Raw genomic sequence first — 19,249 nt, 5'->3', positions numbered from 1 at the left:
ATTCCCCACTCCTGATATAGCCACTTGGTTTGCCTAGGGGGCAAAAGCAGGACTTCTATAGTTTGACATTTTATAGTTATTGTTTTTTAGGACCCACCCTATTTCTGCAATTTTCAGTTGTTCTAAACTGCTTTTTAAAGATTGTGTTTTCACTGTTGTAACCCATGGCACAGGCTGCAACTGGATGGAGGTGGTTGCCAGGTGCAATTCATTTAAACATTTGATGGGTTTTTAATGAACTGGGGGTAGGGGCATTGAAAGAGGAACTGCAAATCCAAAACCCTGTATAACTTGTGCTAGTTGTGATTGTAGTGTTTTAAGTCTGCTTTTAATGCTGCATTTTATATTGCTGCAGTGGTACCTTGGGTTACATATGCTTCAGGTTACATACGCTTCAGGTTACAGACTCCACTAACCTAGAAATAGTACCTCGGGTTAAGAACTTTGCTTCAGGATGAGAACAGAAATCATGCTCTGGCGGCGCAGCAGCAGCAGGAGGCCCCATTAGCTAAAGTGGTGCTTCAGGTTAAGAACAGTTTCAGGTTAAGAACAGACCTCCGGAACAAATTTAAGTACTTATCCCGAGGTACCACTGTATAATGTTGCAATCCACCCTGAGACCATCTGTAGGAGGATGGATAATAAAATTGAATCATCATCTAGGAACTGGCTCTTTGTTAAAAGTAAAACTGAGCTTACATTGGTTTAAAAACATTTTCAAAAAATATGTATTCATTTATTTAATAAAATTTACACACCATGATTGTAAAAAGCCTCAAAGCAGCTTGCAAAAAGATAAAGCAATTAAGTTCAAGAAAAATTCACAGCCATACTTCATACAAAAGTTTAAATACTAAAACAGATTAAAGTTACCTCAACTTTCTAAGGATCTGAGTAGGGTAGACAACAAGAATGTTTTTAGTAGGCGCCAAAAAGATTACATTGAAGGTGCATGCTTGATCTCCAAGCAGTGTACAACAGTATAAAACATACAAACACTGAAACAATGTGATAAAAACAGAATTAAAATGCCATGCAAAAATACTGTGTACAAGGTCCAATCTTATACATCAGGTAGATCCTGCACTAAAAGATCAGTCTTCAGGAAACTTCTAAAGAAATGAAAGATAATGCTTCACGCAGGGCACAAGTGTTTATAACTGGAAAATTCCAATTTGTTTTTCCTTTGCTGGTAGCAGTGGAAGTATCCGACTTTTGTCGGTGAGGGAATAGGAGGTGAAGGGTGGGATGAGAGAAAATGAGTTATCTGCATTGAGATAAGTAAAACCTGAAGTTTCCACTGATGTGTTGAACAGTGTGAAAACTCATTTTATCACAGTGCACTAGAACAAAACAACAACCAGGACATGATTTGTTTGGGAAGAAACAGACCAAAGTTTCACATTCACATTGCAGAATTTATAAACAAAGAAATAAAAAAATATATTTTGGTAAAGTCAAATAGATGATATCCCTGTGAGATTAACTAAGTAAAGTATTAGCTTCATAAAAATTTTCAGTTCATCTATTGTACGATATGTACAATAATTGCAGAGTATAAATGCAGAATGGTGCTTTTAAGGCAGGTTTTTCAACAATGCTTACTTAGGAAATAATTGAATACTTTCCCAAGTATTTAGGACTGAGTTGTAACAAGACCATCAATAGAATTCCACTGGCTCTCTAATAAACAATTCAAGTCTTCTGGTTTGATCAAGGCTGTAATTTACATTGCTTTTCTGGTATCTATGATGATTGAATTGATAAAGTATGTTGTTTAAAGTATGTGCCCCAAGATTTGTCTACTTTATCATGCCAATCAACACAGATGTCACGGAGCTAAACAGATTTTGATTTAGCACGCCAAAACCCCATATTAATGCACGTATCACCATTTGCTGTGTGCTGCTATCTCCACATGCCTACCTTGCCATCATATCTTCCAGTTCGGACTTAGCACACTGGCAACATGAAGCCAACAACTCAGTAAATCATACGAACACTTGCACAAATCCAGAGCCCTGCATTCCTTCTGCTGCATACACTGTTCACGAGGAAGCATGAACAGAGCAGAGCTGTCTGTACTCCTTCAATGTTCAACCTGTAAATGCACATCACACTTCCCCTGCAAATGCATAGAATACTTGGGATGAAATATTACAACTAGGATTTACAAGTTCCTGTCTTTGCAATCTTGTATGTCTGAAGCCCAGCCTTCGGTTTGTTTAGATTTTGCAGCTGTACTGAAATGAGATGTCTGTCCACTAAAGCTGCTCTTGAAGAAGCTCTGGCAAATGGTAATGCATTCACACGCCAGCATTTGAAACATTCCATTTGCTATTGTTACACAACTGGGCCGACTGTTAACTGGCTGAAGTATCTAACAGGGAAAAGCAATCATAATTAGCCCAAGGCCTTTTCATTTTTTGCCCAAGATTGCTTCGCCTTCAACAGTGGCAGAGCTTGCAGTTAATATGGTTCCCACGTAGGTAAGATGCATATGTTGACATTCAGATTGTGATGAAGCCATTAAACTGAGATAAGAACTCTGGCCTAACTTGGTCCCAAAGTGATGTCTGGTGTAGAGGATCATATTCCCAACTGATTAACAGACCTGCCCACCTACCTGGAGGTGGTGTCCACGGCATATACCCCCCAAAAAGACAGCTGTCCTTGTGTGTCTGTCCTATACAACCAGACCTCTGGGTCTAATGTTGGGGGACTGATTCCATGTCAATCTTCCGTTCTATACCACCACTGGAAGACTGGGCTCAGAAGTGCCGCCACACTTCAGAAGATGACCACCTTTGCTGGATCAGGTCCATCTAGTCCGGCAGCCTGCTTCCAAAAGAGGCCAATCATTTGCTTCGAGGAAGCCGAAAAGCAAGGCATGAAAGTTCTAGTCACTGGCATATGCTGCTGTGGAACAAAGAAGCTCCATTAAGCCATTGACAAAATGCTCCTCCGTGAATTTATTCAGTACCAAAATGTCATTAACAAGTGAAGCAGTCCTTGGAAAGCTCAAAGGTGTATGTTGATTCCCCCCCACAGAATCAGTTCTGAGCTATGCCCAAGAAGTGTGCCCCTTCTGGGTTTCTTTTCGTGGACTAACTTTATAGCATAGCCTTTATCTATCAGACGTGGGCCAGGTAGCATTATGCCTTTCACCAGTAGAAGGGTAAACATGGCAAGCTGCTGGCGGTACATAAGTGTTCTGCTCCAGTCCATGCTCTGCTGCAGATAGATAACTCACAACCATCAGTCTCTGTGGGAATGTTTCCAGGCAACATTACTCTGGCAGTCCAAAATTTGTGTTTCCTATTTCAGCAGGAGCTTTAAAAAAACACACACAACAGAATATACAAATGTTATATGGGTCAGATTACAGAAATGTTATGTAGTAGGACAGGATTAAAACATCAAACCCTGGTGCGGCCAGAGAATTTCCATTTCCGCCCCCCCCCAGGCCTCTTGTCTTGCCCATCTACAGCTGTCACAGCAACAAGGGCTAACAAATCAAGGTAATGGTGTCTCGTTTGTTAGGACCAGTGCTGGAACACACCATGAACACCCTTGTTCTCTTATAATGGCAACGGTGTCCACCTGAGAGGTGCTGGAACTGAGTTCTGGCTGAAAATAGCCCTGGTTAGGACCCACCCTAAATTTCTTTCCTTTGGGACATGACAGCATCCAAGCACTCTGAATGCTCAGAGCAATGGAGCTCCCAAAATGTGGGAAGCCAAGGGACAATATCCTTATAAGAGGAATCATTGGCTAGAAATAGCCCAGTTGCAGCACTGACCAACATTTATTTGCAAGAGAAAGAAATGAGCAAGCTCAGAAAAGTATGCAAGTTCTTATGTCAAAAATATTGTAAAGGGAGCTACAAGATGCTCAGAGCTCTGCATCAAGTTAAAATGTATGTTCTTATCAGTACAAAATTTCAGTTTAGGGGTCCGAAATACGTATGCATTCTTCAGGAAAACACTACTGGGCTAAGTGAACCATTTTCTACTGACTACTGTGTTGTTTGATTCTTCATTTTTATGAACACCAATTGATAGGAAAAAAAGATTTATAGAACTTTTGGAATGAGGTGCATTACACGTGCTTGTGTATTCTAAATAGAATGAGGACCATTGAAACTGCTTTCAAGATGGCACACAAGGACTCAAGACATCACAAAGGGAAGGAAGTTCAATGGCATATTTTAAATAGGAATTACAGAGAAACAGCTAGTCTAATTTGAGTTGACACCAAGAGAAGGAACTGTCTTTTGAGCCAGGATTACATGAAAGTGCACAAGATGAAAAACCCCAACATGATGAATGGAAGGTTTACTGTCTACAAACTCTGAGTGTCTCATTACCCTTGCCAACATTTGTTGGCAAGCAAGTTTAGGAATTTACGGATGGATATGACCTGGAAGGCATCTATGATTAATCAGATGCTCTGCAGATGTGGGACTGATTCTATGCTTCGTTTATTTTGTGGTTTTCTTATTTGAGTAAGTTGCTATGGCCAATGTTGTTCTGATTGCTTTGATATGACAACATTGTTTTAAGTAACAATTAGCATATGGTAGACCCAGATGATGTTTTGGAGGCAGAAGCCATTCTTCCAGCGAAACAAATAACCACAGCTGAGCCATAAACATCAATAAGAATGGCATGGGAGCCAAGAATACTTGGCCACGGTGACATTATTGGCTCTCTTTATTGACATTATTAGTTCTCTTTAGTACAAGTGTGGCTAGAGTCTTTTTGGGAGGGGAGCATATTGTCTTTGACCCAATGGGAATCCTGAATTATGCATTAGTAGAATCCTGAGTTAGAAGCAGAGTGGCTACACTAGGGATGAGGCCCATGTGCCCCTCCAGTGGCTGTTGGACTACAACATCCTTAACCACTGGTCATGTTGGCTCAAGCTGATGGGAGTCCATCACCATCTGCAAGACACTAGCTTCCCCAACCTCTGCTCTACATCAGCAGCAACGAAGTTTACAGAAGGAAGCCTAAAGGCATTTCTAGCCAGTAGCTTTTCATGATAAGTGCATATTACACAACTGGTCCTCCTTTTGGGAGATTTGCCATACGTTGTCCACAGGTTGTCCAAAGTTAGCACTTTGTTCTTCAGCTCCTATTGTAACAAGGGCTATTTGTAAAAGGGAAACCTACATGTTCCAGCAACCAGAGCAAGCCAGGATGAACGGAGACAACAAATAAGATGTGGCAGGCTTCCCTTGAGAAGGCCGACTCTGAAGTATCCCCATATTTTGAGAATGGACTATAATAAGTGCAGCACAACACGTCTTTCTTTTAATCTCCCCAGTTTCCCCTTCCACATGCCTGTTTTCCTAAGTCTGTGGCTGTAGGATGGGCCACTATCATTTCAGTTTTCACAAGCAGGCATGCAAATGGAGAGTAGGTGGGAGTGAAAGTAGAAAGTGGTTTGAGGCCTAGGGTGCATGCTAACAGATCTTAAAATAGATCCCGCTTCATTAGAAAGTCTAACACCACCAGCTGTCTTCCTCCACTCAAGGAGATAATGCTACATACCCTTCCAGTGATCTCAACAGCGGGTCCACTTCAGCCTTGCTAAACCTGGTGTGTGCTTGAAATGTGGACTGTGGCAAACCTTACTGGTAATCATGGGAAGAGATTCCCCAGGCAGCACCCGGGGGTGAAGATGTATCCTCTACATGACAACCTACTCTGGTTGTCTACACAAACTATCAGCTGTATTGCTGCCTCAGAAATGCTAGTTTAACCATTCTGGAAGTCTTGGGGGGGGGGAGATGAACCACTGCTTCTCTACTCCTACTCCTTAGGGCTTGTTAAATTGGGTGTACTGTTCACTTACCAGTGTAAGTCATTAGAACAGAAGTCCTCCTTTTCTTCCACCCGATGTACAAAATAAGTAGAATGACTATTGAGACAGCTGCAACAGAAGCCAGAACTGCACCTTTTGTCTTACTTGGGCTGTTATCAACCGAGGGGCTATTTTCAGGACTGCTCGTGTCAACTAAATAGAAACAACGCCAAGGAGAGAAGGAGGAGAGGTTTTTTTAAAAGGCTCAGACAGAACAGGTCTGCAAACAACATAAACTGCACATCTTAACTGTTTTTATGCTTTACAACACATGCACAAAAACTGGATTTTACTAAAATACGATGAAACTTAAGGATCACCTTTTAGCAAAAGGAACTTTTATCCTAATAATTTGCACACTGGATGGAAAACTTTGGTCATAACCCAGAGATTTTCCTTAAGCATATCTAAGTCAATAAGTTACATACACTCCCAGCTGAGTTATAGCCTTTCATCCAGCTCCCATTTCCCTGAAGGTCAGCCAGATAACAGACTTCACAACTGCTGAGTTTTGAAAACGGCATTTCAGCTAGCAGAATTGAAACAAAAGTTGTTGTGATTTAAGGTAGGTCTGTTTAACAGCCAAGATGCAGCAGGAGTAGGTGGGCCAAATGTCACCTTCTGATATGAGCTAACCTGCCAATAATTTGTTCGAAGGCTTTAAGTAGCCTGCCCTAGAACCCATATGATTTATTATTGCATCTGAATTTAAATTTGAAGCTTTCCTCTCTATTTAAGAGGCGAAAGGCTTTTGTTCTAGCTGACAAATGATCAGAAAGTCAAGTTTTTTTGGGGTTCTGGACATGAATTACACTGTAGTTGTTGTTTTTTTTTTTAGCTTACTTGACAAATTTGTTCTTCGCTATAAATATTTCACCATGCATGAAAAATATTTGAGAGGAGATAAAATGAAGAACATCAACTTACTGCTGGCAGTTAGATTTTGGTGCAGCTGCTCATTCTCAATTGTACACTCTAACTTGATAGCAGTGGCTGCTTTAACTGTTAACATACTGAAAACACTGATCGTCCCGTCAGGCGCTCTAGTATACTGTTGAGTTGAGTTCAAGAGGCTGATGTCAGTATGATTTACCCAATAAACTTTTGGTTGTGGGTACCCGTGGCTAGAAGTGCAATTAAACGTCATTTCTTCTCCAGATAGCATGTGAGTTAGAACTGGCGCGCTGTAATTTGCTGGGGGGGGGGAAGTAAGGGTGACATATTTTAACACAGTCTGGAGCTGTTGTCAGTATAAAAGGTTGAGAGAAGGATTTTCAGTCCTCGGATTACACTAACACATGCAGTGGGAGTAGGGTCCTGTTTGCACACACAAGTAACTTGTACAGTGGTACCTCAGGTTACTACATACGCTTCAGGTTACAGACTCTGCTAACCCAGAAATAGTGCTTCAGGTTAAGAACTTTGCTTCAGGATGAGAACAGAAATTGTGCTCCAGAAGCGCAGCAGCAGCAGGAGGCCCCATTAGCTAAAGGTTAAGAAGAGTTTCAGGTTAAGAATGAACCTCTGGAATGAATTAAGTACTTAACCCGAGGTACCACTGTACTGCCAGGTTGATGCCTTACTGTTGAACCAGAAATACTGGAAGTAGCGTTGTAGTATAGACTGTGACCTCATGGGCTGTTGGGGTGAATGAGGTTTCGGTCTACACACCTTTAGCTCTCCTCTGCGAAAAGCTCTCCATGAACAGGAGGGGTGCTGACACGGCAGTGCCAGGGGAAAGGCCCTACTTCCATGGTAGAGCATCTGCTTTGCTGCATGCAGAAGGTCCTAGGCATCTCCAAGGTAGGGTTGTGAGAGATTCCTATTTGAAACCCTGGAGAGCTGCTGCCAGCCAGTGTAGGCAGCACTGAGCTAGATGGACCAAGGCAGTTTCCTATGACCCTTGCTCAGGGAGCCATGCAGAGTGGGAGAAAAAGGACATGGCAATGGACTGGATTGCCCCTGGTGTGCCAAGCACATTTTCTTGTTTAAAACACCATTGCTCCTCCGCTCCCCGTGTTAACTCAGAAACACACTTGAACACGCCTTTCTTCTATGCCACTCTCTGACATACACAAAGTTTGGCAAAAGAACAGGAATTTATCATTGATGGTTTATAAACATTTGCTTTACCTGCCACTTTGAGGTTTGTTTTTACTTCTCTATGTACTTCAAATTTTCCTTCTTCATTCTTCTTCAGTACCACACAGGTATATGTGAACTCATCTTTAGGACTGATCCTTAACAGTTGCAGAGTAAATTTGCCCTCCTTCAGTTCCTCCTTAAACCGAGTCCTATCTCTGAAGTCTGCACACTGGTTTTTCTCGCGGTATGAAGTCAGATCTTCATCAGAATCATAGGTTTCTACAAAGCACTTTATTTCCCCTTCTTTTCGCCATGTTACTCGAAAGTTATTTAAGATGAACGTGCCATTTAACTCATCGCATCTCAGTTCAACAGTACTTCCTATTATGCCAGTGACAGATATGTTAGCTATAAAGACAAAATGGGAAATTAAACACATGCTTTTTACGAATGTCTCCTTAAAATCCAGTTTTACTGGGGCCACATTTCTTTTCATTCCCACTGGAGAGAATAACTTAATTCACTAGTTTGAGTTCACTTGATGTTATACACTCTAATGGAAAGGTGACCATGGCCTAATGGGGAACGCCCTCATGGCATCTACTTCTCTTTATTATTACTGATTTCTTGTTGATTACCTTCTACCTATGTCACAGCAACTGAGTCCAAGTGAAACTTAACTGAATCTCAGGGTCTTCTCAGACTCTTCTCCAAGAGTCCATGGCCACATCTTCCATGCCACAAGGCATTGAACAGATACAGCTCTTCCTAACATGCAAATATGGCAATGCGTATGTTGATTATCTTCCAGCAGTGCACATACTAAAGACACAGAACCTCTCTGAGGGGGAAACATAAACAGGAGATTCTAGCATGGCAGCTCTCCTGGGTAAGAGAAAGCATTATGAGAATTGTATTAAGACTATGATTATTACCTGAAATGTTAATTTAGTTATCTGTATATTTTAAAGTGGCTTTGCATATCTGCAGTCCACCCTGAACTTTAGGGAAAAGACAGGACTGATCATCCGCATTATCAGCATATTTAAAGGTTTGCTTTATATTTGAGCATAGCAAACAATGCATTCATAACTTACCAGCTGTCTGAACCCAAAGGAACATCATAAATCCAAAGCTGAAACAAAATAAAAACATTATGAGGCAAGAATTTTATAAACTACAGTGGTACCTCTAGATACGAATGGGATCAGTTCCGGAGCCCCGTTCGCATCTGGAAGCAAACGTAACTAGTGATGGTACGTCTGCGCGCGTTGCTTTTCGTCGCTTCTGCGCATGACGTCATTTTGAGCGTCTGCGCATGCGCAAGTGGCGAACCCCAGAAGTAACGCGCTCTGTTACTTCTGGGTTACCGCGGAGTGCAACTCGAATGCGCTCAACTCGAAGCGTATTCAGCCCGAGGTATGACTGTACTAAATACATATTCAGAATTTGTAAGACACAACTAAACAACAAATATTGATACAAAAACTGTATAATAGCAACTTTAGAATTTTTCTCAGCAGTCCTCACTGGTATTCCTATATTATTTCAGAATTTCTTCTTTTTGTACACAATAACCCAATAACTGTGATGGAAATTTGTTTTATGTTACTCTAAAGGATAGGACCAGAACCAAAGGTTCAAATTGCAAGAAAGGGAATGCTAACTGAACATCAACAAGGATTCTCTGTTGGTATGAGCTGTTGGGACAGTGGAACAGGCTGCTTAGATGGTGAAAGACTCCTTTGTAAGTTTTTTTTTCTTTTGGCACATTTGCTAGTGCCTGGGGGTTGAACTAGACAGCATTTTGACTTCCCTTCCAACTGTATGAATCTAAGAAGGCAGGTCAATATTTTTATCTCTGTGTTGCTTATGGGAAAGGCCTGAAGCCAGGAGATTGTGGCTCTCTTCAGTTCAGACTATGGTTTCACTTCAGTCCAGACTATGTTTTGAATCATTACACCAACTCTCATGTGTGCTTGTGCTTTTGTGACTGTATTTATATTTATTAATTTGCTGTCCTTGAAGCAGGGGCGGAGGAAGGGGGTGGTCCGCCCCGGGTGTAATTACTGGGGGGGGGTGACATTTGGCATGCTGCCCTCCCGCAACCCCCAAGCCTACCCCAAGCCGTTGGGGGAAGGGGCGGAGCTGCACCACCTTGCCGACGCGGCCTTCCCCTTTTCCCTCTTTGTTTTTGACAGCTTGCGGGAGGGCTGGGAGTCATGGGCAGATGGTGCGCCGTTGTCCCCCCCCCCCTGCTCCCGGGCTGCTTCCTGGGGGGAGGGAAGCCTCCCCGAGCTGTCAAAAGGAAGAGGGAAGGGAGGAAGGCTGCTGGCAAAGCGGTGCAGCTCCCTCCCCCCCCCAGGAAGCAGCCCGCCATGGGCTGCTCGCCCCATCCCAGGTGCACAGCATGTATGCCGCTCTGGGTGCCAGAGCAGCTAGCTCCACCTCTGCCTCTTGAAGGTTCGGGGGAAAGAAACTAAGCCATTTTAGAACAAATGCTTTTTGTGTGATTTTACTCACTGGTATGGAGCAGCATCACCTCTATTCTTTGCTATCCATGGCACTTTTAATATACCGGTATGAATGTTGGAACCTCATTTTTTTACATGTGACACAGACCTATATACATAGCAGTATTAATAGATCTAGTTACAGGTAGGTAGCCGTGTTGGTCTGCCGTAATTGAAACAAAATAAAAAAATCCCTTCCAGGAGCACCTTAGAAACCAGCTGAGTTTGTTATTGGTATGAGCTTTGTGTGCATGCACAGATTCTTCAGTATTAATAGATGTGACTGCTAAACTTCATTCAAAATAAGCCTGCTATGAAAATAGCTCCATCTTTTTCATTAGAAATGAGGCAATAGTCCTTATATCCCTGTATTGTGGAAGACTCTGCCAATAGAGATTCAGTAATTGCCATCTGTTTCAACTTTTAAATGCCTGATGGAAACTTTTCTATGCAGCCAATTAAGAATACACCTTTCCACAATGGTTAATCGATGTCTCATGTTCATCTTTCTTTTAAAAAATTACCACCTTGATATATTTTATGAAATAGTTGTACAGAAATATTTTTATAAGTAAAATAACTAAATATCCAGGGTGCCTTTCCCTGGTGGTTACACACCTCAATCCCTGACAGACAATTAGTCATGTGGGGAGCTGCAGTCAACCATTTCACACCAACTCAAGTTAATTAGTCAATCAGTATCAGAAACATCCCTGCGATAGCTACAATGCAGTATAGATTATTGTTAGTGTGTGATCCTAAGCATTTGTTTCAGCATTGTGATGCTGGGACAATGCTGTTGCAAAATTAATGTGTCCAGAAGCATACGTTGTGCTGTCAAGCCAAGAAAGCACCACCCTAAGCACTTATTTTGCCAAAATAATCAAGATTATTCAACTGTTTCTAACACGATTGCATTATATTTATTTGAAGCACTGGTTCTGAATCAGGAAGTATACCTGCTCTTTCACAAACAATGGTCAGGAACAGCTGGTTTCCAGCCACTGAGAAATAAAAGCCTTCAGAATTTGTTTCAAAGTGTTTGTTTACTCAATTCATGTTCTATTTATTCCTGTCTCATTCTCTTGGTATTCAGGTTTGCTTGTGTTGTGGTTAGTTTCACTAACCACTTCCACAACACTGGGCTAACACCGCCAGAGTGTTTTGAGTCACAAATTCAATTGTGACGTTTCTATTTGTCACCTTTCAAAACTTACAAAGAAGAATCCCAACAAGCTAACTGTAACTACATTACAAAAATGCCATAGTATCAATAAAGATGAGCCATTTGTGTTATGTTTTTCAGTTGTTTAAGCTGATAGTTGAGCAGGACCCGTCTCTCTCTCTCTCAAAAAAAAGCCTGGCTTACAAAGTAGTCAAAAATCAGTTCTGTCTACTAGCATATCAGCTTCATTTCCCTGTCCTGACTAGCAGCCATTCAATACAAATATCCAGAAAGTAATGTTAACATGCCTTTACTTTTGGTTGCATTACTCTTTGCTACCCTAGGCTCCTTCGAGACGAAAACAATTTAATCAATGAAGCCTGGATCACCCCAGCTTGCACTAGGGTTGTTTCCATTCAATTTAGTAATACTTAAGTTTCAGCAACGGTGCCTGATTGCTGTTAAAAGCATATCAATGCAAGCAACATTTTAATAATAACAATAGCAGCAGCAGCGACCCGCATACAGAATAGCGCAACATCCAAGTGTAGGAAATCGCCTCGGCGTTTAAATATCGTATGCAAGCAAATTTATTCCACCTGGCCTGCAAGCAAAGCAACGACTAGCTGAGAGAGAAGCTCCAGGAAGGAGCGTGCAAAGTGCGAGACTTTGCTTAGAGACTCCACTCACCTTTTCGGCACCATCGTGGCGGCGGCGGCGGCGGCCTCAGCTGCAAAGTGCGCGAGGGCAACTAAACCCGCCGGCGGGGCGCCCCTCGCGCCGCCATCTCCGGACCCCGAAATTCCCCCGCGGAGACGCCTTGCAGCCGCAAATGGAGAGCCGGTGGTGGCGCGCTGCGGCTGGCCGCCTACGCCTCCCGAGGGGCGCGGCACAGTGGCTCTCCGGAGCAGCCGCTTCCTTGAGGAAACTCCCGGCCGCAAAGCTCGCGCCGCAGCTCGCCGAGGCTTCTCCCTCCCGCGGAGGGAAAGGAAGGGAAGAAAGCGGGGATTCCCGAGGCCGGGCGCTTGAAATAGGCGCTCGGGCGGCGCGTGACGTGCCGTGACGCCGCGCCTTCCTATACAGTGGGCGCGCCATTGGCTCAGCCTCGAGGCCTCGGTGCGCTCGCTCCCATCTGCATGATAGGAGTCAGTTCCGTGTATTCAGTGGGACACCAGGGACCGCAGAAGTGAAGAGTGGGAAGGAAGGAAGCACGAGGAATCTTCTTGCCCAACGTGGGGCTTGAACCCAGCCAAGCTGATACTGTATTAAAGAGTCTCATTCTCTACAGACCCAGCTATCAGTAGACTTACCTTTTACTTTACACGCAGGGTTGCATTGTGAGGGATTTTTATCCAGCATTTCAATAAATGCGAATAATCATCATTGGGTGAAAACAAAATGCGTTCAAAAGAGAGAGAGTAGTAATATATTACTGTTTTATCTATTATGACATTTGTACCCCATGTTTCCTCCCAGGAGCTCAAGGTGGTGTACAGTGGAACCTTAGTTCTCGAACTTAATCCGTTCGACTCCTGAAACTGTTCAAAAACCAAGGCGTGGCTTCCGATTGGCTGCAGGAGCTTCCAAAAACGTTCCCAAAACAGAACACTTGCAGGTTTTCGGTGTTCGGGAACCAATTTGTTCGTCAACTAAGCTGTTCGAGAACCAAGGTTCCACTGTATACGACCCTTTCCCCATCATCACAACAAAGCCAGACCCTCTAAGTGTCCCTATTTTCCAGGGACAGTCCCAGATTTATAGAAGCTGCCCTGGTTTCAGATTTGATCCTGGAATGTCCTGCTTTTCCTTAGGACGTCCCTATTTTCATCGGAGAAATGTTGAAGGGTATGCAACGCTGTGAGGTAAAGGCTGAGACTAGCAGGCAGTGGCTGGTCCTGTGGAGATTTGAACCCTGACCACTCAGGACATAGTCGAACACTCAACACCATGCTGAGTACACATCATAGATATATTGAAAAACTAGCAAAAATGCCTTCAGTGGGGAAGATGGTGGTTGCCAAAGATACCAATTCTAATTTTCATTCTCTGGCCTTCCCTCAACTCTCGGCCACCTTTGCTCACTGAGCAGGGAGTTGCTGATGTTGGCATTCCATCCAACTGAAAGACTATAACTCAGCCACTGGGTTCAGTTAAACCTCTACTGAACCTTCCCTTGCAGCAGGTTCATATAGAGCATGTGTACACAACACCCTTATGAATTCCCATTGGTTAACACTGGCCACAACAATGCCTTTTTAATCAAAACTGCAAACATTTTTCACAAGCACACACCAGACATTTCCCTCGATCTATGTCAACAACCTGTTTCCCAAAAGAAACGGTACTATCAGATAAATCTTTCCAGAAAAATCATCCAGACATGGTCTATGAAAGAAAAATATATACTACCTGTCACTCGCAGAATGTTTTATTCATATAAGTTATTTTTTTTCCTGCCCCAAATTCAGCATAGGCCATCTACAAATGTGCCTCTCTTACACTATCAAGTTTCAAATCAGTCCAGTAAATCATTTTTAAACTATAAGCCATAGAACCTACTGATCCCTGGATTTCTCATTGTAATGATTCAGTCAACTCACCCCTAACATATAAACAAATACAGAAAACTTTATTGGTCCTTTTGGGAGTGTGTCTCTGGGTGTGTACATGATCATTTTGTACAAAGAAAGCTCATAATAAAGTAAGAACATTGTGAGTTACTTTCTGTAGGTGAAAATCATGCTCCCAAATAAGCTTTCAAACCAACAGCTATTCCTCCATGAATGGCGCAGTCACAAGGGGAATTCACATTAGAGAGCTAATAAACTTGGTGTTGAGGTGTGTATTGTTTTAACAGAATCTCCCCCCACTCTCGGATAATTCAGTCAGTAATTCTGTATGTTCCTTTCTTCTTCTTTTTAAAACATGTACTTTGTAGTATTTAAAAGAATATGACCTTAAAAGTGTGAAGGGAAAAGGGTGATGTCATTTCCTTACTTGTTTAATTAACAAACCCCAACTTCAGCTTTCCTCAGTCCTTACCACTGCCACCATTTAATATCACTGACATGCTTCGCACCCTAAACTTAACAATAACCCTGCAAACTGTGGGATGTAGGTGTGGTATAAAGCCATTGCAATATAGCTTAGTACTGTCTCCTTAAACGGATATACACTATAACTTGTTCCTTAAATACAGCTTATGTTACACTACACTTCTTACAAAATCAAGGCAGCTTTGAGGAACCTCATTAAAAGCATTTTTCTAGATTGCTGTTGTATTTACTCTGCCCCAGTTAAGCCTCGCCAACATTTCACTGAGGCCTCTTGTTGAAGCCTTTTTCAATCCCTACTGAAGTTTTTGCTGTCCTGATGGTCCTGGAATCTTCCTCTGGCTTTCCTGCCTAGCATTCCAAACTGCTTCCCACTGCTTCTCTAGGCTCTCTTAAGCCTGAGCCAAGTAATTTGGCAACCCCAGAAAGTCTTTGGTTCACAAGCCACTCTGCCTTCCTCTCAGATGTTCTTCCTCCTTCTTTGAACCTTTTCCCACTGTCCACCATGAAAACAAAGCACCAACCAGCACAGACTCTCTCCAACCAACAGTTACTGTCTCACAACAGACTAGCCATATGCAGTGGTACCTCAGGTTAAGGACTTAATTCGTTCCGGAGGTCCGTTCTTAACCTGAAACTGTTCTTAACCTGAAGCACCACTTTAGCTAATGGGGCCTCCTCCTGCTGCTGCGCCACCGGAGCATGATTTCTGTTCTCATCCTGAAGCAAAGTTCTTAACCCAAGGTACTATTTCTGGGTTAGCGGAGTCTGTAACCTGAAGCGTATGTAACCTGAAGCGTATGTAACCTGAGGTACCACTGTACTGTATATTTACTTCTTCAGGCCTCTCTAGCCCAGACTCAGCTATTTCATTCTACACCTACAACCACCAGCTAGACAGTTTTTCTTTTGTAAACTGAGAGTTCTGTCTCCTACCGCTTCTTAGCTGTCAGCTAAGATTCCCCCGTGACAGTTAAACAAAGTTTCACCTGACAAGACAGAAGACTTCCCCTATCAAACTGACAGGATACATTCGCAGTACTCATTAAAATACAGTTCAAATAAGCAGGATTTCTCCGCAAAAGGCTATAAGAGAATTTAGGTTCTAGAAGATAAGATATGGACTAACAACCCACACCATTAGACATGTCACTTGTACTATGTATATTTTATATAATTGTATATTTTTAATGGCATTATTACAATACACAGGGTACTTCCCGAAAGCAACTTCTTCAAACTTCAGTCATAGCACAAACACAGGAAACTGGAAAGGAAGTGTCTGTGTTTGGTACCCTTAATATCACAGCTGTGTTGTGTTTGCTAAATCTCAAAACCTCCATTCTAAAACACCCTGAGCATAATATATAGAATACACATAAGTAAAAGTCCTTATTCTTCTTTCTGTTGCCCTTGTTAAAACAGAAACATACCTATGGAATTCAGAAGATGTGTGTGGCTATTTTACTATTGGCCCAGCATATGACAAAATAGGTTTAGGCATTCTGTTGTCCCTAGAAGGGACCTTGAGGATCATCTAGTCCAACTTGAATATGCAGCTGTCCCGTACAGGGATCAAACCTGTAACCTTGGCATTATCAGCACCACAGTCTAACCAACTGAGCGATCCTTAAGAAATGCAGATTCCTACTTTAGTGTTCTCAGCTTTCACCCGTTGTTTAAATTTCACATTTTAACTTATAAACAGGCTAAGCAACAAAAACAACCCCTGCCAGGCTTTTTGGCATGTTCACAGATTATGCAGCTGCTGCTTAGATTTGATTTCCCCAAAAAATTAACTCCTAAAGACATCAAATGGGGACTTTCCTAATAAACAAGTGGCTAGCCTTGAGGGAAACCAAATTGAATCTTAAGTAAAGAAGTCCTGAATTTTAAATGCATTAGAACCATTAACATTGGAGTGAGAAGGCCTGCTAAAAATATATAAGAAACCTTAGATCCCTTAAAATAAACAAAAGAAGTTTCATCATATTCAGTTGTTTTAAGAAGTACCCCATTATGGAGATAAGAAGGTACTCAAAGCAAGCCAGTTTATTTAATGGGTTTTGCTACATATTGTCAAAATTATTATTATTATTATTATGCTTACATACAAGAGAAACACAATTCATTTTAATCATGATACCACAACAAGCTATCCCCAGATTGGAGAACTTGAGAAAAACAATATCTCTGTTTTATCAGGATTCAGCTTCAATTTATTGATTGAAGCTGAATCTGTGTTAGTTATACAAGGGTTAAGAACTACCTTTGAGAAAGGACACTGTTTTATCTCTCTCTGTTTTTGCTTTTATTTAGATTAGTTTATTTTATCTTATTATGAAAAAGCTTTAAAACATCTTATATAAAAAAAAGATTCAGCTTCAATTTATTGACCCATATCCATCACTAAACACAGATACAGAGTTAACAAATGACCTAGCTCTTGTAAGTTGTTCCCACATTGGCAGAAGTAGAGAGAGTGCTTGTGTCAATGTTTATTTGTTCCCAACAGGCCATGTCAGGGTGAAGAATGTTATTTTAGTTTTTAGATATTTTCTTATGATGCACTGATAGCAAATGGGGCTTCAGTTCTGATCTCACCACAACTATATTTATGGTGGAACAGCAACAAAAAGAGTAATATAATAGTTATTGTGGAGACTCTTCCCCCTTACTGCTTCCATAGCTGTGCTCTTGTTCTGGTATTTAAAGGTTTACAGCTGGATAATTGTACAAAAGGATGGGAGGGGTATCACTGAGGCAGGGGGAAAACAAGATTCCATAATTGTCTTCATTCCAGTTGCATTCCCTAATTCTATACATATCAATATGAATGACTAAATGATAACATGAAGAGATTTTTGGCATTTGGATTTGAGTGGGATGATGTCTCTTGAGTTCCTTTTAACTTGACTAAGGTATCTGTGAATGAGTTTTTGAACAGTGTAGATCTCCTGAGACATACTTGGTCAGAGTCTTGAACTTGTTAATATCTCAGTTTCCTGGTAAAGTTGCCCTAGGCCAGGGGTGTCAAACTCAAATTCATCGGGGGCCGCATCAGCAGTTTGGTCACCCTCAAAGGGCCGGTTGTTCAGGCAGCCGTTGGATCTGTCACATCACAGGATGGCATGCGCTCAATATAAAAACAAGTGGAGGTTTCCTGAATGCATGTAAAGTGGAGGTTCCCTGTGTAGAACGGCCGGTGCCGCTAGAGAGCAGACGTTCTCTGGCTTGTAGGTTGCCGCGCATGCGCTGAAGAGGCGGCTTTCTTGTGTCAAAAAAAAAGAAGCGAGAATAAAAGGTGAAGGCCGGCGGCGGCTACACGGGCCACATGATGAGGTCTGGCGGGCCGGATTCGGCCCGCGGGCCTTGTGTTTGACACCCGTGCCCTAGGCCTTCCCTTTGTCTGGGATAGCATTCAATAAAATACCTAAAAACCTGTGAAAATGACTCACCAACCCTGAAACCTTTGTTCAGAGCCCTGGAATGTACAGAACAGATTTATAATCTAGAATCTAGGCAGATTTCAGTAGGAGAATTGAGTTGAATTTTATCCTACAAAGGAAATTTCACAATTTAAAAACCCAACAACCTGCATGAGTGCATGTGTATCCATCATTTCACACATTAAAGAGTTTAAATAACTTTTTGAAAAGTTTTGAAATTGCTCCAAACATAGACAGACAGTGCTGGTCAGATTTCTGCCCCCTGCCCCATGCTACAAAAATCTGCACAGTGTCTTACTGTGGTGGCACATTAAAACCCTGAACACATTATTCTGGTATGAAGATGTTGTTGATCAGCTTGGTCCTCCAGGAAATTAAAATTCTGGTAAACAGAAACCTTTATAGAAACATACATTTTTTAATTACCTCTCTGTTTTGATATACACATTTTCAACCCAGCACTGTGCTTTGGAATATAATTATTAATTCAAATAACTGACACTACAGCTGTAGTATACATTAACATTTATGGTGGCTCCAGTGTGCCCCTAGCACAGGTGTTTGAGCTGAACACACACTACATTAACCACAATCCATAGGTCTCTTGTAGCTCCTTGAGAAATTTCCCCATTTCCAGTGTTTCTCCTCAAATCAGCTTCCATCTGATTTGGAAAGATAAGCTGTGGTTACCGGTAAGTTGAGGTGTGTATATTTGGGACAGCTGTTGCACATGTGCAGATGACAGCTGCATTGAATAGGAGTGCAAGGGGGGAGCTGAATGCGCAGGGAAACAAATCAGGCAATACACATTGGGTGAAGACATCCCTGCCTTCTCTCTGCTGTGTACAGGAACATAAAACTCAGTGGACAGAAATGTTGGGTATAAACAACTTTGCAGGACTCCAGTCAGTAGAGGGCAGGTTTGAGACGAGCAGATCATCAGGGAAAATACACTGTTGTGGTTTTCCACTTAACACCTAACCTCCACCCCTTCCTCCATCATCCTCCCTTTCTCCTCCTCCTGCATGAGACAGCCATGAAACCTCCTCTCTCCTTGCGAATATGAAGTACCGTATTTTTTGCTCTATAAGACTCACTTTTTCCCTCCTAAAA

General features: G+C 42.1%; 1 protein-coding gene across 1 annotated transcript; it reads right to left on the bottom strand.

The window, feature by feature from the left end:
• Positions 1-704: 704 nt before the first annotated feature.
• Positions 705-12,695, bottom strand: ICOSLG (inducible T cell costimulator ligand). The gene is made up of 6 exons (XM_083612590.1): positions 12,325-12,695; positions 9,054-9,091; positions 8,005-8,364; positions 6,799-7,065; positions 5,863-6,024; positions 705-3,333 (listed from the first exon to the last, which is right to left on the bottom strand). The coding sequence occupies exons 1-6, from the start codon at positions 12,336-12,338 to the stop codon at positions 3,290-3,292; spliced, it is 885 nt and encodes a 294-aa protein (XP_083468716.1). The 5' UTR covers positions 12,339-12,695; the 3' UTR covers positions 705-3,289.
• Positions 12,696-19,249: the final 6,554 nt, after the last annotated feature.

Source organism: Podarcis filfolensis (assembly GCF_964270895.1).
Source record: "Podarcis filfolensis genome assembly, chromosome: 4".
In the NCBI taxonomy this organism is placed as follows: Eukaryota; Metazoa; Chordata; class Lepidosauria; order Squamata; family Lacertidae; genus Podarcis; species Podarcis filfolensis.
The sequence above is the reverse complement of the archived record's forward strand: the minus strand, read 5'-3'. Positions and strand labels throughout refer to the sequence as shown.

What these genes read in the sequence shown, in the direction of transcription:
- ICOSLG (XM_083612590.1), bottom strand. An exon ending in AACAAACCTCAAAGTGGCAG is followed by an intron (nt 7,066 to 8,004) that starts GTAAAGCAAATG and finishes CCCCCCCCCCAG; the next exon opens with CAAATTACAGCGCGCCAGTT. An exon ending in TGTTCTAATGACTTACACTG is followed by an intron (nt 3,334 to 5,862) that starts GTAAGTGAACAG and finishes GTTTTTTTAAAG; the next exon opens with CTCCTGCTGAAATAGGAAAC.